General features: G+C 33.6%; 1 protein-coding gene across 1 annotated transcript in view; it reads left to right on the top strand.

Moving 5' to 3' along the window:
* The first annotated feature begins 1,666 nt into the window (after positions 1–1,666).
* The window catches only part of LOC143223333 (zinc finger protein 704-like), a 43,969-nt gene continuing 26,842 nt past the window's right edge, over positions 1,667–18,793 (top strand). The window contains exons 1-2 of the mRNA XM_076451201.1: positions 1,667–2,351; positions 11,801–11,919. Of these exons, the coding sequence (XP_076307316.1) occupies positions 1,825–2,351; positions 11,801–11,919 (646 nt within the window). The 5' untranslated portion in view covers positions 1,667–1,824. The remainder of the gene's footprint in view (positions 2,352–11,800; positions 11,920–18,793) is intronic.

Raw genomic sequence — 18,793 nt, 5'->3', positions numbered from 1 at the left:
TGTGCTTAATGACCAAACAACTCTGCACTTTCAAAATTTATAACTCGCTTGCTTTCGTGGGGTTCAGTGTGTGTGTTTTCTTATAGCAAAGCCACATCGGACTCTCTGCTGAGTTCACCGAGGGTAATCGAACCCCTGATTTTAGCGTTATAAATCAATAGACTTGTCGTTGTACCAACCGGGGACTCGGTGATTGAAGTTAAACATTAAAGTGGCCGAATTTTTCTGGTAATAATTTACTTTCTTTGGGAAATATAATGACAACTTAAGCTTTTGGATCTTCCATCAAGTAATTAACTTAATTTAAGAGGCGAATCAAATTGTACATAGAATTAAAAAATAACGCAGATTTGTCTTGTTAATGCAATATGAAAATGTGAAAAAACGGATAATTCAAAAAACATGAGCGAAATGCCTACAGTGAAGAGTATATGACGTGTCTTTTCATATAATAGTTGCAATGTTTTTTTTTTATAATATTAATTTGTTGCGTTGATATTCCACTGAGAAGCCTATTTTGATAGACTTTTTGGTTATTTCTTTTAACCGAAATTCTACGCAACGGGATATCTGTGTTGTGTTCACCACAGAGAGTGGGATCTTCTGAGAGCCCTAGTTATAATAGAAATAAAATAAGACAATCATTAGCACAAAGGAAAAGAGAAATATAATTTTGATATTTGTTATTTAACATAAATTTAGTAACATTGTTTAACATTTAATAAATGCTTTTCTGGTTTTTTCTCTGCATAAAAAAATCAAGTCCAAAAGCTTAACAAATACCAAAAAAAAGGCGCTTTCTTCCTCCCCACCAAGCCATTTATGCCTTTTTACATGTATCTTATGATAATTGTTATTGTGTATTTTTTTGTACACAGAATTTCAACAGATAGACAAACATAATTTTTAAATACCTTTTTTTACTTTAATAAATGGATAAATTTATTCAAAAACCCCGAAATAATAGCTCTTTTCTCCAGTGACTCATTGGTAAGTTTGGTGCTTACAGCGCTAAAAATCTTATTTCGATGCTCGTGATAAGTACAGGACAGATAATTCATCATGTGGTTCTGCCCTTAGCAACAAGCAAACTAAATGACTGATTAACGGTTTCATATATTATTTAATTTTTATGTATCGTTACATCTTTATACATATGTGGCAATTTAGCCTACGGTAACATTTAAGGCGGCTGTAAAAATTTATCACTTCATAAATAGACTGTTGAAAACTAAGATTTTACTTAAATAAAACAACAAAACTGAAACAAATTATTATATCTAGATTTATACTATTCTACGTATTGAAGACACGCGAATATGAGACATTTACTTGTTAACGTATGTATAGTTTAGTGAAATCAACTGGGTGTTTTTTGTTATTTGAAAATTATTTATAACATAGATTAACCCAACATATAAAAATTGACTTTATGTTTTGACTGTGACTTTTCTTAGAACAAAGATTAAACAAAATATATGAATAATTTCTGATAAATGTTGTTGCTACAATGTCTACAAAAACATTGAGGTTATGCTTCTTTGGTTATGACGTTTAACCTACTTCTTTCCAAGAAAAAACTATTATTCGTTGTGACGCAATAATAACAACCAATCAGAAGCGTCATTTATCACATGGTTTTGTTGACGTTGGGAACAGGTAATGTGAGATCGCCAAAAGACGTAAACGGCTGAAAAGCGAATGGAAATAGAATGATGGTTATTGTCAAACCATGCTTACGTTGATTTAAGTTATTAGTTCTTAACGATATAAATTGATCCTTCATGATATAGTTACTCTAGTATTAGACGAGAATGCAAAAGAATGTCAACGGGAAAACGTCTGGCAAAGCGTTCTGTCTTAGGGACAAGGGTATGTGCCCAGCTTGAGGACGGACGGTATTATCCGGGTGTTATTCAAGCAACCAAAACGGGTGAAAACAGCCAAGAAAATATTTATTGTGTTCAATTTGAGGACAGAAACGTCCGTGAGTTTATGTTACATGAACTAATCGGCCCAGGTTTTCAAAGTGTTCATCGTGTGAAACTGAAAAATGGACAAAGAGTTTACGTAACTTACCAAGGTCGAGAAGTTGTAGGAATCGTTGACCATCATAGACCAAACTTAGATCAAGTTCTCATTACAGTGGAGCCTTCCTCTCACAGTCCACACGTTACAAAGGCTGTAGTTCTCAAAAAGAAGTTAGAAGAAATTCGTTTGGTAGAAAGCCGGAAATCTGCCCGTCTGCAAGATACAGATACTGACTATTCGAGACTTGCTGAAGGTCAACCGGAAACTAAGAAACGACCCCCGTCTCTTATCATCGACGTTCCACCTTTACAGATGCAAAGGTAAAAATTTGTGTGTTTTTTTCTAGGCTAGTACGGGATTTTCATTTACATTCTTAGTAAAACATGACTAAACATATTTTGATTCGTCCTACGTCTCTTACCGATTTGCCATTACTTTTATTATCGTCTTTCTGAGATCAGAAGTAGAAATTCTACAGAATTATTGTCTTGTGGGTCAACGGTAAGTTTTGCCGGACTTAATAACGTTAAAATCCGGTGTTCGATTGCTTGTACTGGACAAAGCTCATTTCACCCATTGTGTAGCTTTATGCTAAAACAAACATTTCAATGATTTGTGAACCTATGCAGTTTTAACTGTTCATTATATTTCAGGTTTTACTCGCTTCCAGATATTTATGTTGTTTTTTCTTTCTGCTCTAGACAGATGTTTTAGTTATGTACGTTATTTAACATGAACAACAACTGTAAGCATACTGTAGGCTTTTTCCTTTAAAATCATTAACGAATGTACGCAAACAAGTTTGCAACTTCTTTCTAAGATTTTACTGCATGCTTAATACGAATGGATTACTTATATGGGAAAGTGGATTTATTGTTAAAGTATGCATTTATGCTAAGTACTTTCTTTTTTACACACTGGCCTTTCAATAATGCAGTCGTATGGCCAAAAATATATAACATTGTGTTTTTGACGCAAAAACCTATTTAGCCAATATTTACTATGCTTTGTTGGATACAAACATTAGAGAAAAGTTGTTGTTGTTTCTCTAAGTCATGACAAACGTAGAGATAGAAAGAAGAAGAAAAAAGCAGTGAAGTCGCTGATACTTCTCGCGACCTGTTTAAAATCCAGTAACTGCACCAACACGTTCAACAACAGCTGTTCAGCTATCAGCTGATTACTTCTACCGGTAGGGTCCATTATTATACAGGGTAGAGTAAAGGCTTACGTGATAGTCCTTATTGTTAGGTTTGTAGACATATTTCCGATATAATAATTTTAGTTATTTTTTCTCTTTTGTTATTCGTGTTATTTCATAACTGCGATGCGCAGAATCACTCAGTTCACTTCACCTGTTGACGATATCATTATAAATCATGACACGCGATGTCCCCTTGATTTCTTCGCACGAGACAAAGAAATAGGGAACTGTAACTGTATATGTATATATATATTATATACAGTTAGCTATAGCATTTCCCACTCTTATGTTTTGTCATCGTTGTGCGTTTACAGTAATATTTTGTATCGTTTCTGTTCGTTTTAAATACTGATTTTGAAGAGGTGTGAATTGTTTATCATTTGTATTCCATAATGAAACTGGAAAAAAATTGTTGTACGCTCAATCTAATTAAGGACACGCCTAATATATTCAGTTAAACTTTGCCCTTCGTGCTTGATATTTCATTGTGGCCTTTTGAAACCTCTGGAAATGTGTCAGAGTCAAATTCCGAAGGCCAAACATATAGAAAGTAGTGGGTCAAGATCCCAGGTCTTGGTTTTGAGAATTGCGTAACATTTTTGACACTGACATTTACAGTTGTCAAAGTAAAGGGGTGAAAGGACATGTGGTTTATCGCTCACCTTGCCCTGAAATACTAAGGCAAAACGAATGGCCTACTATACTAATCTATTATAAATATAACGCACAAAGAAAGGGAAAACATGTTTGACCTACTTACGTTTTAAAGAATCGCTTGAATCAAACAAAGTATACAGCTTAAAATTAATTTAGTTTGCTATCAAACAAAACACTTTAATATAGGGTTGAGGGTGGCCTAATAAGTAACGGTCTGGGTTGTGACTCTGCAGTTTGCATTTCGTTACTGCCTAATATCAATTAATCGGCCTTCGGAATCGTTAGTGTATTGTACAGGGAACGGTTAAATCCCGGTCAGACAAAAGTAGCTAAAGATTTAACGGTGGGTGATCTGTTCTTTCCTTAGTCTATCAGTTCAAAATTAGTAGCTTTTTTTTTTTTTTTCCAAAACTGTAACCCGCTTTCTTTATTTGTTTTGAAAGTGTTTGTTTTTGAAATTCGCGCAACGTTCCGTGAGGGCTATTTGTACTAATCGTCCCTAATTTAGCAGTGTAAGAGTAGAAATAGGCATTTAGTCATTACCACCCACCGCCAATTATTGGGCTATTCGTTTACCAAAGATCGACTGCAAAATTATAACGCCCCCACGCAAGCCTGTTTGGTGTGGGGGAGATTCGAACCTGCGACCCTCGGATTACAAGTCGAGTGCCTTAATCACTAGGCCATGCTGAACCCGTTTTTTATTCTATGTTTAAAATAATAATATGTTGATGATAAGAAAATAATAAGACAAACTACGACAGAACCACGCAAGAAATTGCACAAAACAGCAACCGAACGTTCAGGCTAAAACACCTTCAACAGTAAAGATTCAGCTCAAACAATGCTTTAAAATCTTTGTTATTAAATGTTAAGCCTGTACACATGAACAAAAATTTTGTATGTTAGATTTATATGGAAAAGAAAATCCGCTTAGAATGGCCAGTTTGTAATTCTTATTAATATTATCTTTCCAGCCTACAACAAAACAACTTGGTATGTCGCGACCAAACCTTTTATAAAATACTATATAAGACGCTGCAAAGGTTGTAAGAATACTGAAAACTTTATACGTTTCTTTTAATTTTATAAAAGCTTAAAAACTTCATAATTATAATATAAACGAAGTTGTCATTATCCTTTGAACTTGCCTTTTTACAAATATATGGTGCTCTTTTAAGAAGCTTAAGTATAGGATGAAACAGGAATTACTAGCTAATAATAGATGAACATTAGATAACTGTAACACGTAGATATTTAATGCTTTGTACATTATACAATCGGTGTCTTTAGGGAGCCAACTCCTATATTATGTATTAAGCGACGAAGTAAAAAAATATCAGTACGCATAATATTGAATTTTATTACAATCATTCATAGAGTATTTAATTAAAAAACATGAAGGTTTATTTAAAGGCTATGTTTTAGACATTATATATTTTATTTGAAAAGGCTACTTTTCTACTGAAATTGTTTTTAGCTTAGTAGGAGTTGCGTCTTAGTCTAGGCATATATTTATTCATTGCTATGCATTATAAATAGAGAATTTAGTTAAACAAAATTTTAAATTCTCATTGTATTCTAAAAAAATCTCTATAACAATCTTCAACTGCATCTTGACATTTTACATCTCGAACTAATGCGATCAACTTGTCACTAACTACAATAAACCATCAACCATCATATCAACTGGCTACTAGCTATATTTATTATTATTACAATGTATACAACTAGCTATCGTATCAAGTAATCCTTTGCCCATAGTTGAGTATTAAAAAAAAAGCCAGCAAACCAATAAACAATTGGGAACTCAAAAACCTGCAAATAGGAATTGTAAAAATTAAGGAAACAAGGCTAGCGATACTATAAACCAGTAGTTCTTAACCTGGGTTCGGCAGAAGTCAAGACACACACACTGTGTGTATATCCGTTCTGTTCACCCCACTCGTATGATTCGTGACGTCATGCTCCACTTGGCCATCATTGGCTGCGGCTTGTCACGTCACATCATTTGGCCTTAATATCTGTGCTGCAGGGAACTTCGTGCGCTTAGCAATCGACTTGTGACTGTAGTAATCGTGCGTCATTTGTGATTTTTTTTTTCCTAATCTTTCAATCCCTTCATACTAACTACAACAAGAACAACAACGCTCTCAACGTTTTGGTGTCACCAAATCGTAGCATACTCTCTTACTGCTAAGAAAGCCCTTGAGATACTAATACCGTTTGTTACAACGTATCTTTGCAATTAATCCTTTTCTAAGATGGTAGACATAAAAACGAAAAAAAGGAACATACTTTGTTGCGAAAATAATATGAGAGTGGCACTTGCCAAGGTAAAGCCGCGCATTTCTGAACTTGTCTCTGAAAGGCAACAGCAAAAGTTACATTGATTTGCAGTAAATATTCATTGAGTTACGTTGTTTTTGTTTTTTTTGTGTGTGAAATTCATGTTTTGTTGGTTTTGTTCTTTGAACACTGTGATATTGTGTGCAACTGATGCATGGTTCATTTTGTGCACTAATAAACCATATACTTATGTTTTGAATTTGAAAAAATCATATTTTATTTTCCAATTACAAAGTGTTCAGTGAATGCAAGTACGAAACTTTCGGGATTCAGTACCTCCAACAAGGTTAAGAACCACTGCTATAGACATTATTTATCCAAGCTACAAACCCTCTGAGTCGACCAAATGTAATTCTAGGTAACAGCATGGAGACAAAATAGGGGTCTGTAGTTTGAGTCCATAATATCTATAGTTTGTTTAAACTTATTTGCTTACTTTTTGTAAGATCCATACTAGCAGATTTATTAAATTCCCAGTTTTTCATTTATCTTGTATATAAAACTTTTAACTAAAATATAAAGGTGTGAGCATTTTGAAATTTGGAAGCAAACAATTTGGTCAGTCATTTTGCATTTAGTTCATCAGATTGTGTTTGGTTTTAAACTTGTCGGACTCCAAGTAGATGTAAACTTATAGTCTAGATTAGAATTTGATTTTTAAATATCTCATGACTGTTCAAGTAAAGACAGTAGTTTACCTGAGGTTTTACTCCCTGTCTTTTGTTACTTTTATGCTAATATTATAGCAGTATATTGTTGTGAACGTTTTTTTTTTTTTTTGACGGTTCTTTTAAATTATCTGGTGAAAATAATTCCACCTCTGAACCACGTAAAAAATAGCATATAATGTTTAATTCCCCTTTTAGCGTTTCGACAAGCTTAAACACTATGGTAACTTGTATGTTTAAAAATAACGCTAACTTATAAAAGAATAAACTTATTTGTGATAGCTAACACAAATCCATATATTTCACTAAAAACAAACCATCTGAAACGAAAATACACTTTTACAGATTTACTCTACCGAATTAGAACAACTCCAAATCTCTTGTTTATAATCTTATAATCGACCTGCATGTTTACTAGAAATTCTGCCGTTAAACCTTAGAACTTTCTAGGCTTATATCTTTAAACCGTTTGATCTATCCTCCCACTTTTCGTTGGTAAAAGAGTAGCCCAAGAGTTGGCGGTGGGTGGTGGTGACTAGCTACCTTCCCTCTAGCCTTACACTACTAAATTAGGGACGGCTAGCACAGATAGCCCTCGAGTAGCTTTGTGCGAAATTCAAAATAAACAAACAAACTGATCTAACCTCATCATTACAACCCGTAGCTTTCTCTATCTAACAAACAATTCGCATTAAAAATATAACAACAATACACCTATTGTGTGCTTGACATTAAAAAGTTCATTAATATGCAATTCTTAATAATTAAGACTAATATTAAAATACTTATAGGAATTCAAAAATGCATATATCTTTATATAATCTGTGATATATAAAACATAGTTTAAAGAAGAATGTCATGAATAAATAGCTAACTGCTAATCCGGATACCTGTTAATTTTATACAAGAACTAAACATTTAAGAACAAATGAAACCTGTAACATTACGTTTTTTAAAATCACACGTACGTTTGTTATGATAAAGCAACGAAAATATGGACTAATTTTATAATTTAAACACACAGAACTGCTGATTCTGAAACTTGCACATCTCCGATAAACACTACATCTGAGCCATTGTACCAGGCCTTTATAACTATAACAGCTGTCAAGCTTGCGTAACTGGTTGCTTGTTTATTAAATTTCACTCAAAGATACTTGACGCAAAGATATTTGTGCTAGTCATCCCTAACTTTAAAGTAATAAACAAGAGAAAAGGCAGGTAGTCAACACCACCAACCGCCAATTCTTGGGCTGTTCTTTTACAAACGCATAATGTGATTTACTGTCACATAATAACGTGTAACAACTTCATGGTTGATGGAATGAACAAGTTTGGTAATGAGCTTCGATCTGGTGATCCGCATGTTGTGAATTGAGTGCTCTACCCACCAGATCCGTAAACGTTTGTTTATAAAACGTGTTTTCTGTTTGTGGCTTGGGAATGGAAATTTTAGAAAATTAAAACAGCGCTAACGTTTTCTGTAAAGTGTCATGAAGAATAAAACATTATTTAATATTAACGTGATTTACATACCACAGAAATAAGAACTTGGATTACTGTAATAATTAACAGGCTTTGATAATTTTTATACGTTTATGATTTTGAATGAAAAACCAAAATAGTAATTAGAAAACTTGAAATTAGGCTTAACGCTATAGCTTTCTACATTTCCTTCATCGTTACTAAAATAAACTGCTCTTCTGGATAAGTCACTGTAATAAAGTAATATTTCGGAGCTTGAAACTAACTGTTTTGATTATTGTCAAACGTTAGTAAAAAACAAATAAAATCACGAGTTTCATGATATAACTATTCAGCTGATGTGAATTTCTAGAAATAAGTGTGTTTTCATTATTTCGTATTTTTAATATACTGTAAAATCTAAATATGCTTGTTTTCCCACCTGTTTTAAACTTGGAAATGTGTAATAGGCTACTGGAAAATGAACATCGATCAATTAACACGTGGCTTTACACACAAATGTTCTGCTTGTGGCCAGCTTTTTGTAAATGACGGGTTGAATATTTATAATCGTGCCTGGTTTATCAGTTGGCAAAAAAATTACTGGTACCCCGTGATGGTCACTGAACACTAGAACCCACTGACCCTTTGCCAGCTAGCTGCTGCTAATATCGAGCCTAGAATTGGTTTCGAATAACGTTGTTGTAGTGCTTGCTGATCACATGCTCAATGTTACTGAAATTTGCTAGTTATTAGTTGCTTTTAATATTTAAAAGAACAACCCAGAATTAAAGCAGGAGTTTCAAATAATAGGCTCTGATGCTGAACACTCGAAATTAGATAGTGTGTAACAGTAAAGTTAGCCATAAGCATCTACAAAATATGGAATTTTAACTTTGTTCTTTCGCCAGAAACTTAGAAAAACCATAATACAAGATGTACTTCTAAAGGGTCTCCGAAAATGTTTTGTTTCAAAAGTAAATAAGATAAAAACAATAACAACAAATATTTTTATTTCTTACTTTTGAGGTTCATATGTCATGCTGTATTGTAGCCTACAAAGTGCATAATTCTTGTAATTCATCGCTTATTTTAGTGACGTCACAACAGTACAAATTGAAATGTTAAGCGTCTCTTCGGTCCCCTTTCGGGAACGGTAATAAACTTACCAGCATTTATACAATGTCTGTACAATTAAATGCACCAGTAAAATAATTTATTTTTCGCTTCATGTTTATTAATAATTATTTTTAATGGATTCTCCTTGCTGATGTTTTAAGGCCGAAGCATGAAGATGTGTTCTTACACGCATATTTGCTTCTAACACAAAGGTTGTTTGTTTTTTTACATTTTATTTGTTGTTAAACAGAGAACTTTTTAGTAGGCCATCTGTGCTTTGTCCACGGCGAATATCGAAACCCGTATTTTAGCGTTATAAGACCTCAAATTTAACGATGAGTTACCGGGGTGCTTTTAAATTTGGAAACAAAATTCAAACCTACGTATGTTGTAGATTTGAGACTTATTATTTTAACAGAAAAATTTGTTTAGATATACTCTTGTGCATACGATACATAAAGTATTGTAATAGAAAACATTTTTTTGTAAAGTACGTATCATTCTTTGCCTTTGGAAGAAAAACCTTAATATTTTCGTGCGTTATTATTGTTGGGAGTTATATTGCATAACTAAGAAACTAAGCAAAAGCTTCAGTTGTTTGACTCTTTTTATAATATCTGCACCCACCATTTGCGTAAGTATATTCAATAGTGTAACGCTACAAGAATTGAGCAAATAAAAAACTGAAGTAGATGTTTTTTGATATTTTTATTTTTCCATAATTAGAAACGTCTAATTAGCGACGAAAGATTTTAACAATACTCGGTTCTTTTGTTCCTTTAATAAGTATCTTGAAAACACGTGTAACAACATTCTCGATAAACTTCTTCTTATAGAAAAAAGGCACACAGTGTGATCAGTACTTTACAAGTTGCTACAGTTTCTTTCTTTGTAGTTGTTGCTATCTGTGTAGACTATTAGGATATTATAGATTTATTGGTGGTTAAGGGCGTTCGACTCGCAATCTGCGGGTCGCGGGCTCATATCCCTGTTTCTCTAAAGATTCTCGCCCTTTCAGTCATGGGGCGTTTGTAATGTACGATCAATCCCAGGATTCGTTGGTAAAAGAGTTGGTGGTGAATTGTGATGGCTAGTTGCTTACCTTCTAGTCTTTCACTGCTTAATTAGGGACTGCTAGCTTCAATAACTGTCGTGTAGCTTTGCGCGAGCTTCCCAACAAAAATAAAAGGTTTCTTGGTTAGGTTGCATATAATATCATTAAAAATATCTCACAACGTGTAAACCTGATTAATTTGTGTAAACTTCTACTTAAAAAGCCAGATAATTAACTCAATATATTTTCCTTTAAGTTCTCAAATTGCTATTTTTTGTTAATACAGCATTATTTCTAAACGGTGCTGAAAACTTATATTTATTTGTATTTTATTTTTCACTTAATTCTAGTACTACCTAACCTGACATAGCTTGGTAGTTAGAGCGTTCGCCTTACAATTTGCGGATCACGGGATTGAAACCTTGTGCCTAATATGCTCGCCCTTTCTACTGTGGTGGACTTATAAAGTAACGGTCAATCCCACTGTTCGGTGATAAAAAATAGCACAAGAGTTGGTGGTGGGTGCTGCTGGCAGTTTTCCTTCCCTTTAGTCGGCAGTCCCAAACTAGGGATGGAGACAGATAGTCAAAGTAGCTTTGCCATAAACAGTTACACAAACAAACATTCATTGCTATCTTGTATGTATACACCTAAGAATGTAAGTAAAAGAAAAAAATTACCAAGTCCAATTCAATCTTGACAGTTGTTTTGATTTCAGACAAAGGCATCCTCTTGGAAAATATATTTGTGCGTGTTTTCTGGTTATTGATTCAGTCCACAGTTTCAATATATGTGTTTCAAGCAGCAGAAAAAAATATTGTTTCTGTAACAGTTTTTTATCATTTATTAGAAATGTAAAAAAGCATAAAAACAGTGAATTATATATTTTTCTTAAAACAGTTCGAAAATATTCTTATAGGTTGAGGTACAACAAGTGGGACTTGCAGTGGAAGTGTATTTATTCTATTGAATTGTGTTAAACAATACCGTTCATGTGTCATTCCAATTTACGTAAGATCTTATACTAAAATACATGTAATATATTGAGCTTTAAAATACTTTTTTCACACGTGTCTGTCTCTTGTACAGGCCTGAGTTCTAAAGTACAGACGTAAAAAAAAAGTATATCACATCGTAAAGTTTTCTAGATTTAAAATACAGATCTTATTATTAAGGTGTTTTATTATTATTCATAAAATTCTATATGTACTTGTAAGTCTCCTTTACCATTAACAAATAATTTCCTTTTCCTAGCGGACGAAAAAGGCGACCAAGTTCTACAGACGACACTGACATCATGAATGATTGTTCTGCCGCCATGGTACTAATGAGTTTATCTTGCAGTCCAAAGTCCCCTCGTCTTCCGAACTCAGGTACTAAAAAGAATATCAATTTAACAGTAATACTAGAGTAAGGTAGCCAGACGTCCCTGTAAAACTGGGAACGTTCTAACTTTCAGCCTCTTTTCTTCTTGTTGTCGCAATCAGAAATTATGAAAGTAGTAAATTGTTCTGGTTTCTCTGTACCTTATTGCGAGTTTGATATATACGGTTTGTAATTATACAGTAGCTTCTTACTTTTATATAAAGAACCAACTGACAAAGACATATCGCACAGTACAGCGTTCTCATCCTCTATAATATATTTTCTTAGCTTAATCTGTCATTAGACAGGTGCAAGAATTAATATTTCACGACTTGCCCAACCGCGAAAACGAAAACAAAGAGATATATGGCGTTTTATTTTTTAGTATGTTCAATAGAACTTGCTCGTGTTTTTCTTTCATTTATTATTAATTTTTAATGTATAAGCTTTTAACAAATCCTATTTATTTTTGATTTTGTAATGTGATGCAGTAAACATCAGATTATTTATCAAATGTAAAAAAAAAAAGTTCTAATTTAAACTGTTTCAGGGCTGTTAAAGCGTCCTTCCGTATGGATAAAATGCCCCAGTTTTAACTCTAGATATCTGGTAACCCTATAGTGAATGCAATAAAACTTTCAAAACGTGTCATCATAATCTCTTCATTCCGGTTACAATTCGTAACAAATGATAGTATTTAGAAACAGTCTATAAAAATTATAAATGTTTTCAGTATTTATCGGGAGAAAATGATTGCCACTAATGTTTAAGGCTGAATTAGATCTGTATGTCAGCAAAAACACATTTATTTAATCCAACGTCAAACTCTAAGCCAAATATTATAAATAACCATTACTGTTTAAATCAATATAAAGTAGTTTTATTCAGTTAGACACGAATATTTCGCTTTGCATCTTCTTCATAAGTGTTCAATAAAAACAAACCGCAACTGACAGTACAAAGCTCCAAAAGCTTGAAGCTGCAGACCGAAACGTTGAATGTATAATTACATAAAAACAACATTTGGTTTTATTTTCAGTATCACTTTACTTTCTACCTGTGTAAGGTACATAGGTAGAACCTGTCTTAACCTAGCCAGTAGGTTTAGCGTAAAACTGTAGTGTTACGGATATCGCCCTAGGCCTTGTTAACATATTGACAAATGACTGTAGAATATTAATCGTGTTCTTCATAAATCATAGGCAAAACTAAGTAAATGCTTAAACCTAAATTGAAGAGATAAAATTACATTCACTTTTTTTACATACATTTAAGCTTCAAAATGAGAAAAAAATATCATAAAGCTTTCACGTAAAATATGAAACGTATTTTATTGAATTGTTTTATAATTTCTTTAAAGTAAATTGTTAAATATGGCCGCTACGATAAAACTGTTGTCCTTCTGCAAGGCCCTGTTCGATATATGTCCACATTCATATTACTATTTGTATAGTTAATGAAGTTTAAACATTAATTTGTTAATCGCTCGTACTACAAATTTATCGACGATTATATTTTAAAACTCTCAATTTTTATGGAGAGTATTACCAACCCTCTGAGATACACCTGAAATATGGACTGTCTCAAATAGATTTTAGTTAATTTCAACTTTGAAAAAATTTCCTCCGGTGAGACGGTATAAATATGCGACTTGCAATGCTAAAATACGGGATTCGATTCGTCGAAAAGGACACAGCTTTAAAATAGCCCTTGTGTTAGTTTATTCTACACAAACGGTATACAAAAAACAATATTTTTTCTATCATTTGCAAGAATTTGCAGCGTCACCTCGTACAAGAATGTAAGAATAATGGCCACAAGGAATTAAAATGTTTTTGTTTGATTGTAATAACCTAGATTGCACATCATTATGTTTGCCTCTCATACTTGCTCCATTGCGATACCATTAACTCAGTGATATTCAAACAGCTTGTCGAAAATGACTTCTGCTAGAGCAGAGTGTTTGGTTTCCTTGGCATGAACGAAGGAAATGAAATTCGTGCCAGTGTTTACCCTCATTTCGAGGATATTCACCACTGTTAAAACTGTGGGCAGCTGCTCTTAATCAGTATCGTCACGAGTGCAGTCTGCCATCATAAAACAATACTTCATACATTTACTTTTTAGAATAAAACAATTACATTCACGACTTCTTTACAAAACATCTGTATCAACTCATTATAGACTTACGGACTCAGTGTTTCATTGTTGTGAATCTAAGAACGTTTTCATTCATTACGGAATCAAATTTTACCATTAATTCCAACAGAGGTTTAAATTTTCTATTTCTGGGGTAATTGAATTATCAAAAGTTCAATTAAAAGCGTTATTTTTATGTGCTATATGCGTAACAACTGTAATTCATGTTTTAAGCACACCTGTTAAATGCTGCTTTGAACTTTGGTTTAACAGTTGGTTTGGTGTGTTTGAAAGTTCGCGCAAAACTACACTAATCCTTCTGTGCAAGCCGTTTCTAGTTTAGCAGTGAACGATTACAGAGAAAGTAACTAGCCATCGACATCTACCGCCAACTCTTGGGCTACTCTTTTACCAAAGTCACATTATAATGCCCTCACGGCATGCTTGGTGGAACGGGGATTCAAACCTGCAGATCTAACGCCCCAACCAACTGGCTAAGCCAAACCAACAGATTAACGATTGAACTGTACTGTGTATTGTAGAATCTGTTCTTTTTATGTCATAAGACCTGTGTAAACTGGTTTTTCGGTTCTAAAGTTTTTGTCAGCTGAATAGTCTTGTCGTCAAAACTGTTATCATACTTTTCCATTTTACAAAAGTAGTTATTCTGTGAAAATCGTCTTCCATGTTGATTTTCGTTAGGAAGAGAAAACTCTTTCCTCTAACTTACTTAGTTGTATGTTTTCCTGACGTGACCTCTACTTTTTCGTCTATATTTTTGGCCACACACCAGTGTAAAAAATATCAACTTTTGCTATCCTGTTATTATATTTGTTAATCGTTTTTAATACAGAAAAATCTCTTCTGCCTTTTTTTTTTGCTAGTTGGATATCCTTCGTTGCTTTCTTTTAGAGACTCGGCATGGCCATGTGTTTGGGATGCTCGACTCGTAATCTGAGGGTTGCGGTTTCGAATCTCCGTCACACCAAACATGCTCGTCGTTTCAGCCGTGGTGGCGTTATAAAGTTACGTTCAATCACACTATTCGTTGATTAAAGAATAGCCCAAGAGTTGGCGGTGGGTGGTGATGACTAGCTGCCTTCCCTCTAGTCTTAAACTGCAAAATTAGGGACAGCTAGTGCAGATAGCCCTAGTGTAGCTTTCGTGAAATTCAAAAAACAAAACACTTCCTTTTAGTTCTTTATCATCGTTACTTTTACTGATGTGCTAAGAATAAAATGTTTATGAAAGTGTCTTCTTTTTTTGCCACTTTGAGCTTTCTCTGAGTGTTTAATCGTATGTATTTTCGCAAAACTAGTCTTTCCCTTATTTTTGTAATTTAGTAATTATTTAAGTAATTCATGTTTGATGTAATAGTTTTTATTTCTCCTTTCTATGTTCTTCGCCTCGTTAATTCTTGCTTGAAATTATTTGCCTTTATCCATTTTTGAATTACTTGTCAGCTTTTCAGCGCACTATTTATGAACAACAGTTTCTCCAATATGGAACGCTTCAATGTGTTCTTTCGAAATGGAATCTCGTATCCATAGCATGCACAATGTTGCGCTCGACCTAAACAAGAAACACACATATACACACATTTTAAAATTAATAACTCCGTACTAAAATTTTATTTGACAACTTAATAAAATAAGATTGATTAATACTTTTTGTTTAACTTAATTTAAACAACACATCAATCAAAATTACGATAATGCTGTTTTTAACGCGAACTCACATAAAGAGCTATCTGCATTCTATTTATCGCGAGGAAACGAACCTCGGACTTTAACGCTCTGAATCAGTACAGGTTATATGTAACTTTTATAATAACAAGTTTTAATATGATTGACGTACATTCATAATCAAATTTTTCATTATCGGCTGAAGCCGTCTCAAAACTCTTTTTATCTAACTCGTTACCGAGTTATAATACTGAAATATTTTTGAACTGCTAAACAAGAATGAAACAGAAGAAAAACACTTTTGCAGATTACAAATGAATAATCATAGAAACTAATATTTTAATATATGCACATTTGCTTTCTATCATTAAATATTCCTATATATTATTGTTAACTTCAGTTATGTTTCGCCATTCTTTTTTTTAAATAAACTCGTGCGTTAATCGCTGTGTACAAGCATAGTTGAAAAACCGGTTTCAAAAGTTACAGAAGCTCAGCTGAGCCCAACTCTATAGAGATTTGACACGTCTAACGTTAGTAATATTATACAGACGAATTGAATGTGTGCTCACAAACGTATGTGTTTGTATGTACGAGTGTGTATACGTGATGTAACCTTGAGTATCCCAGCCATAGTTGTTAGGATTAAGCCTAACCTTCCACTTTGAATAGCTGCGAACATTTGATAAAGCTAAATGATCCACCATATTTTAGATAAATAATATACTGAGAAATGTGTTTCTCTCTTTAGTAGACACATCGAAAACTGAAAGACGAAATAACTACCACGTTTATTTTAAGATACTGAGGTAGACTGTCCAGAAAAATCAATTATATTTTCAGAATTATACACATGTGAGAAACACTTCGTATGTATACCCCAGCACATAGTCACATTGGGCTATCTGCTCTTTGTTCACCGCGGGGAATCGAACCCTGGAGTTTTGTGTTATAAGTCCATTAAATTACCGCAGACCCACTTGGGGTTTTGTTTGTTTGTTTTGAAGTTCGTGCAGAGCTGCGTGAGGGCTATTTGTTGTGCTAATCGTCCCTAATTTAGCAGTGTAAGACTAGAGGGAAGGCAGATATTCATTACCAGCCACCGCCAATTCTTGGACTACTTTTTTATCAACGAATAGTGTGATTGACTGTAACTTTATAACGCTCCCATGGCTAAAAGAGCGAGCACGTTTTGTGTGGTAGGTATTCGAACCCGTGACTCTCATATTACGAGTCAAGCACCTTAACCACCTGGCCATGCCGGGTCCTCCACTGGGGGTATCGAAGTATTTATGAACAAAAATGGATGCTTTGGGAAGGATTTTAACTCGGGCATTTATTAATTAAATGGCTTTGTAACTCACTTCTGATTTAAAATTAGTTGTTTGGACATTGAAAAGTATAACAGTTTTAAATATATTGATTATTAAATGCATACGCTCCGTAGGTCAGCAATAATTTAACAGACTTACAACGCTAAATTCCAAGGTTCGATTCCATGCTGTAGACTTAACAGACAGTCCAATGTGGCTATGCTCTAAAAGCTAAACAAATTTACACTTTTAATATAAGGTGAGAGAGGTCTAGATGGAATCGAGCATAAGGTGGAAAACGTTGTACAAGTTCGAGTGTATGTTTCGAACGTAATGTGTGTGCGTGTTATTGAAAACAACTTTATTTGAAGTTTTATTCTAATAAAACTAAATACAATTTGCTAATTTTAGTGTTTGAATCTTATCACAAGCTAGACAAAATAGTAGCACTAAAAAGATGCTAATATAGAAGTCAATTTATTCGACAAACGTTTCGAGCCTGAACCTTTCATCAGGTGAAATTTTTACAGCGATAGTTTAAATATCATTGTAACATATTTTTGCCATCGACTGTTTAATTTTCACCTGGTGAAAGAGAGCCTTAGGCTCCAAACGTTTCATGAATAAATCGTATTCTTGGTCAGCATCTTTCTAGTATTACTATTATTTTTCTAATTTTTAACTATCTTGTTTGCAGCTTCTCGTCACTATTTTGCTCTAAAAGTTAAATTTTAGCATACTGTGCTGAACAGAGTCAACATTTGAGAACTTTCCCATTGGTGACCAACAAGTATCAGTATAACACTAATCTACATTTGTTAAGCTTTGTTAGGAAATGTAAATACAGAAAGAATTAATTTGTTTGTAGTTAAGTACAAAACTACACCATAGGCTCTCTTTTCTTGACCACCACTGGTATCGAAACTCAGTTTCTAGCGTTGTAAGTCCCCACAGATATACAGATGTGCTGCTAGGGGGCTACTGGAAGGAAGAAGGTAAAAAAAGAGATCCCTGAATATATATTTCTAAAAACCATTTTTCTTGAAATATTCTTTTCGAGATATTCTCCATTGTTTAGTTTCGATACAAAGGCTATGAATGTCTTTTGTAATAAAGAACCATAAATTAAAAGTGAAAATATTAATTTTTCTAATGTAAAAAACTACAATATAAAAAGAGTTTCGAATAAGTAATTCTTAGTAGAATGTGCTATAGAAACATGAAGATGCTATCTGATTACTAGAATGTGAGATATATATCTTTATTAGTTTGGACTAAACCCAGTTTTAATTATGCCTTTATAACTTTCATGTGATTCTTATGACGTATGAAAATAAAATAGAAAAACAAACAAAACTCGCCACTATCCACATTTTCTTCTTCCTAGTATTGGTTATGTATAACAACGCCCCCATTCCCACCAATAACATAACTTCATGCTTGTAAAAAAGTTTCTCACCAGTTATTTGTCAATGCTGGGCTTATGCGGATATGGCATTGTGCCATTATTCTAGTTTTTGCTAGAGGAAGTAATACAAATGATAGAAGGGGAGAAATATATATGTTCAGTATAAAGTTATTGTGGTTTGGTGTGCGTGCATTCAAGCAGAAACATAGACATAAAAAACTCTGTACCCACAGGTTTTATTTATACAACTCTCCTACAAAACGTGTGCGAGTACAATAGTGACGTATATTGGTATAAACCTATTGTATCAGTAGGTGTGATCTGTTCATTTTGCTTT

This window comes from Tachypleus tridentatus, chromosome 8 (genome assembly GCF_004210375.1).
Source record: "Tachypleus tridentatus isolate NWPU-2018 chromosome 8, ASM421037v1, whole genome shotgun sequence".
Classification (NCBI taxonomy): domain Eukaryota; kingdom Metazoa; phylum Arthropoda; class Merostomata; order Xiphosura; family Limulidae; genus Tachypleus; species Tachypleus tridentatus.
Note: the sequence above shows the minus strand (reverse complement) of the source record. Positions and strands in the feature narration are given on the sequence as shown.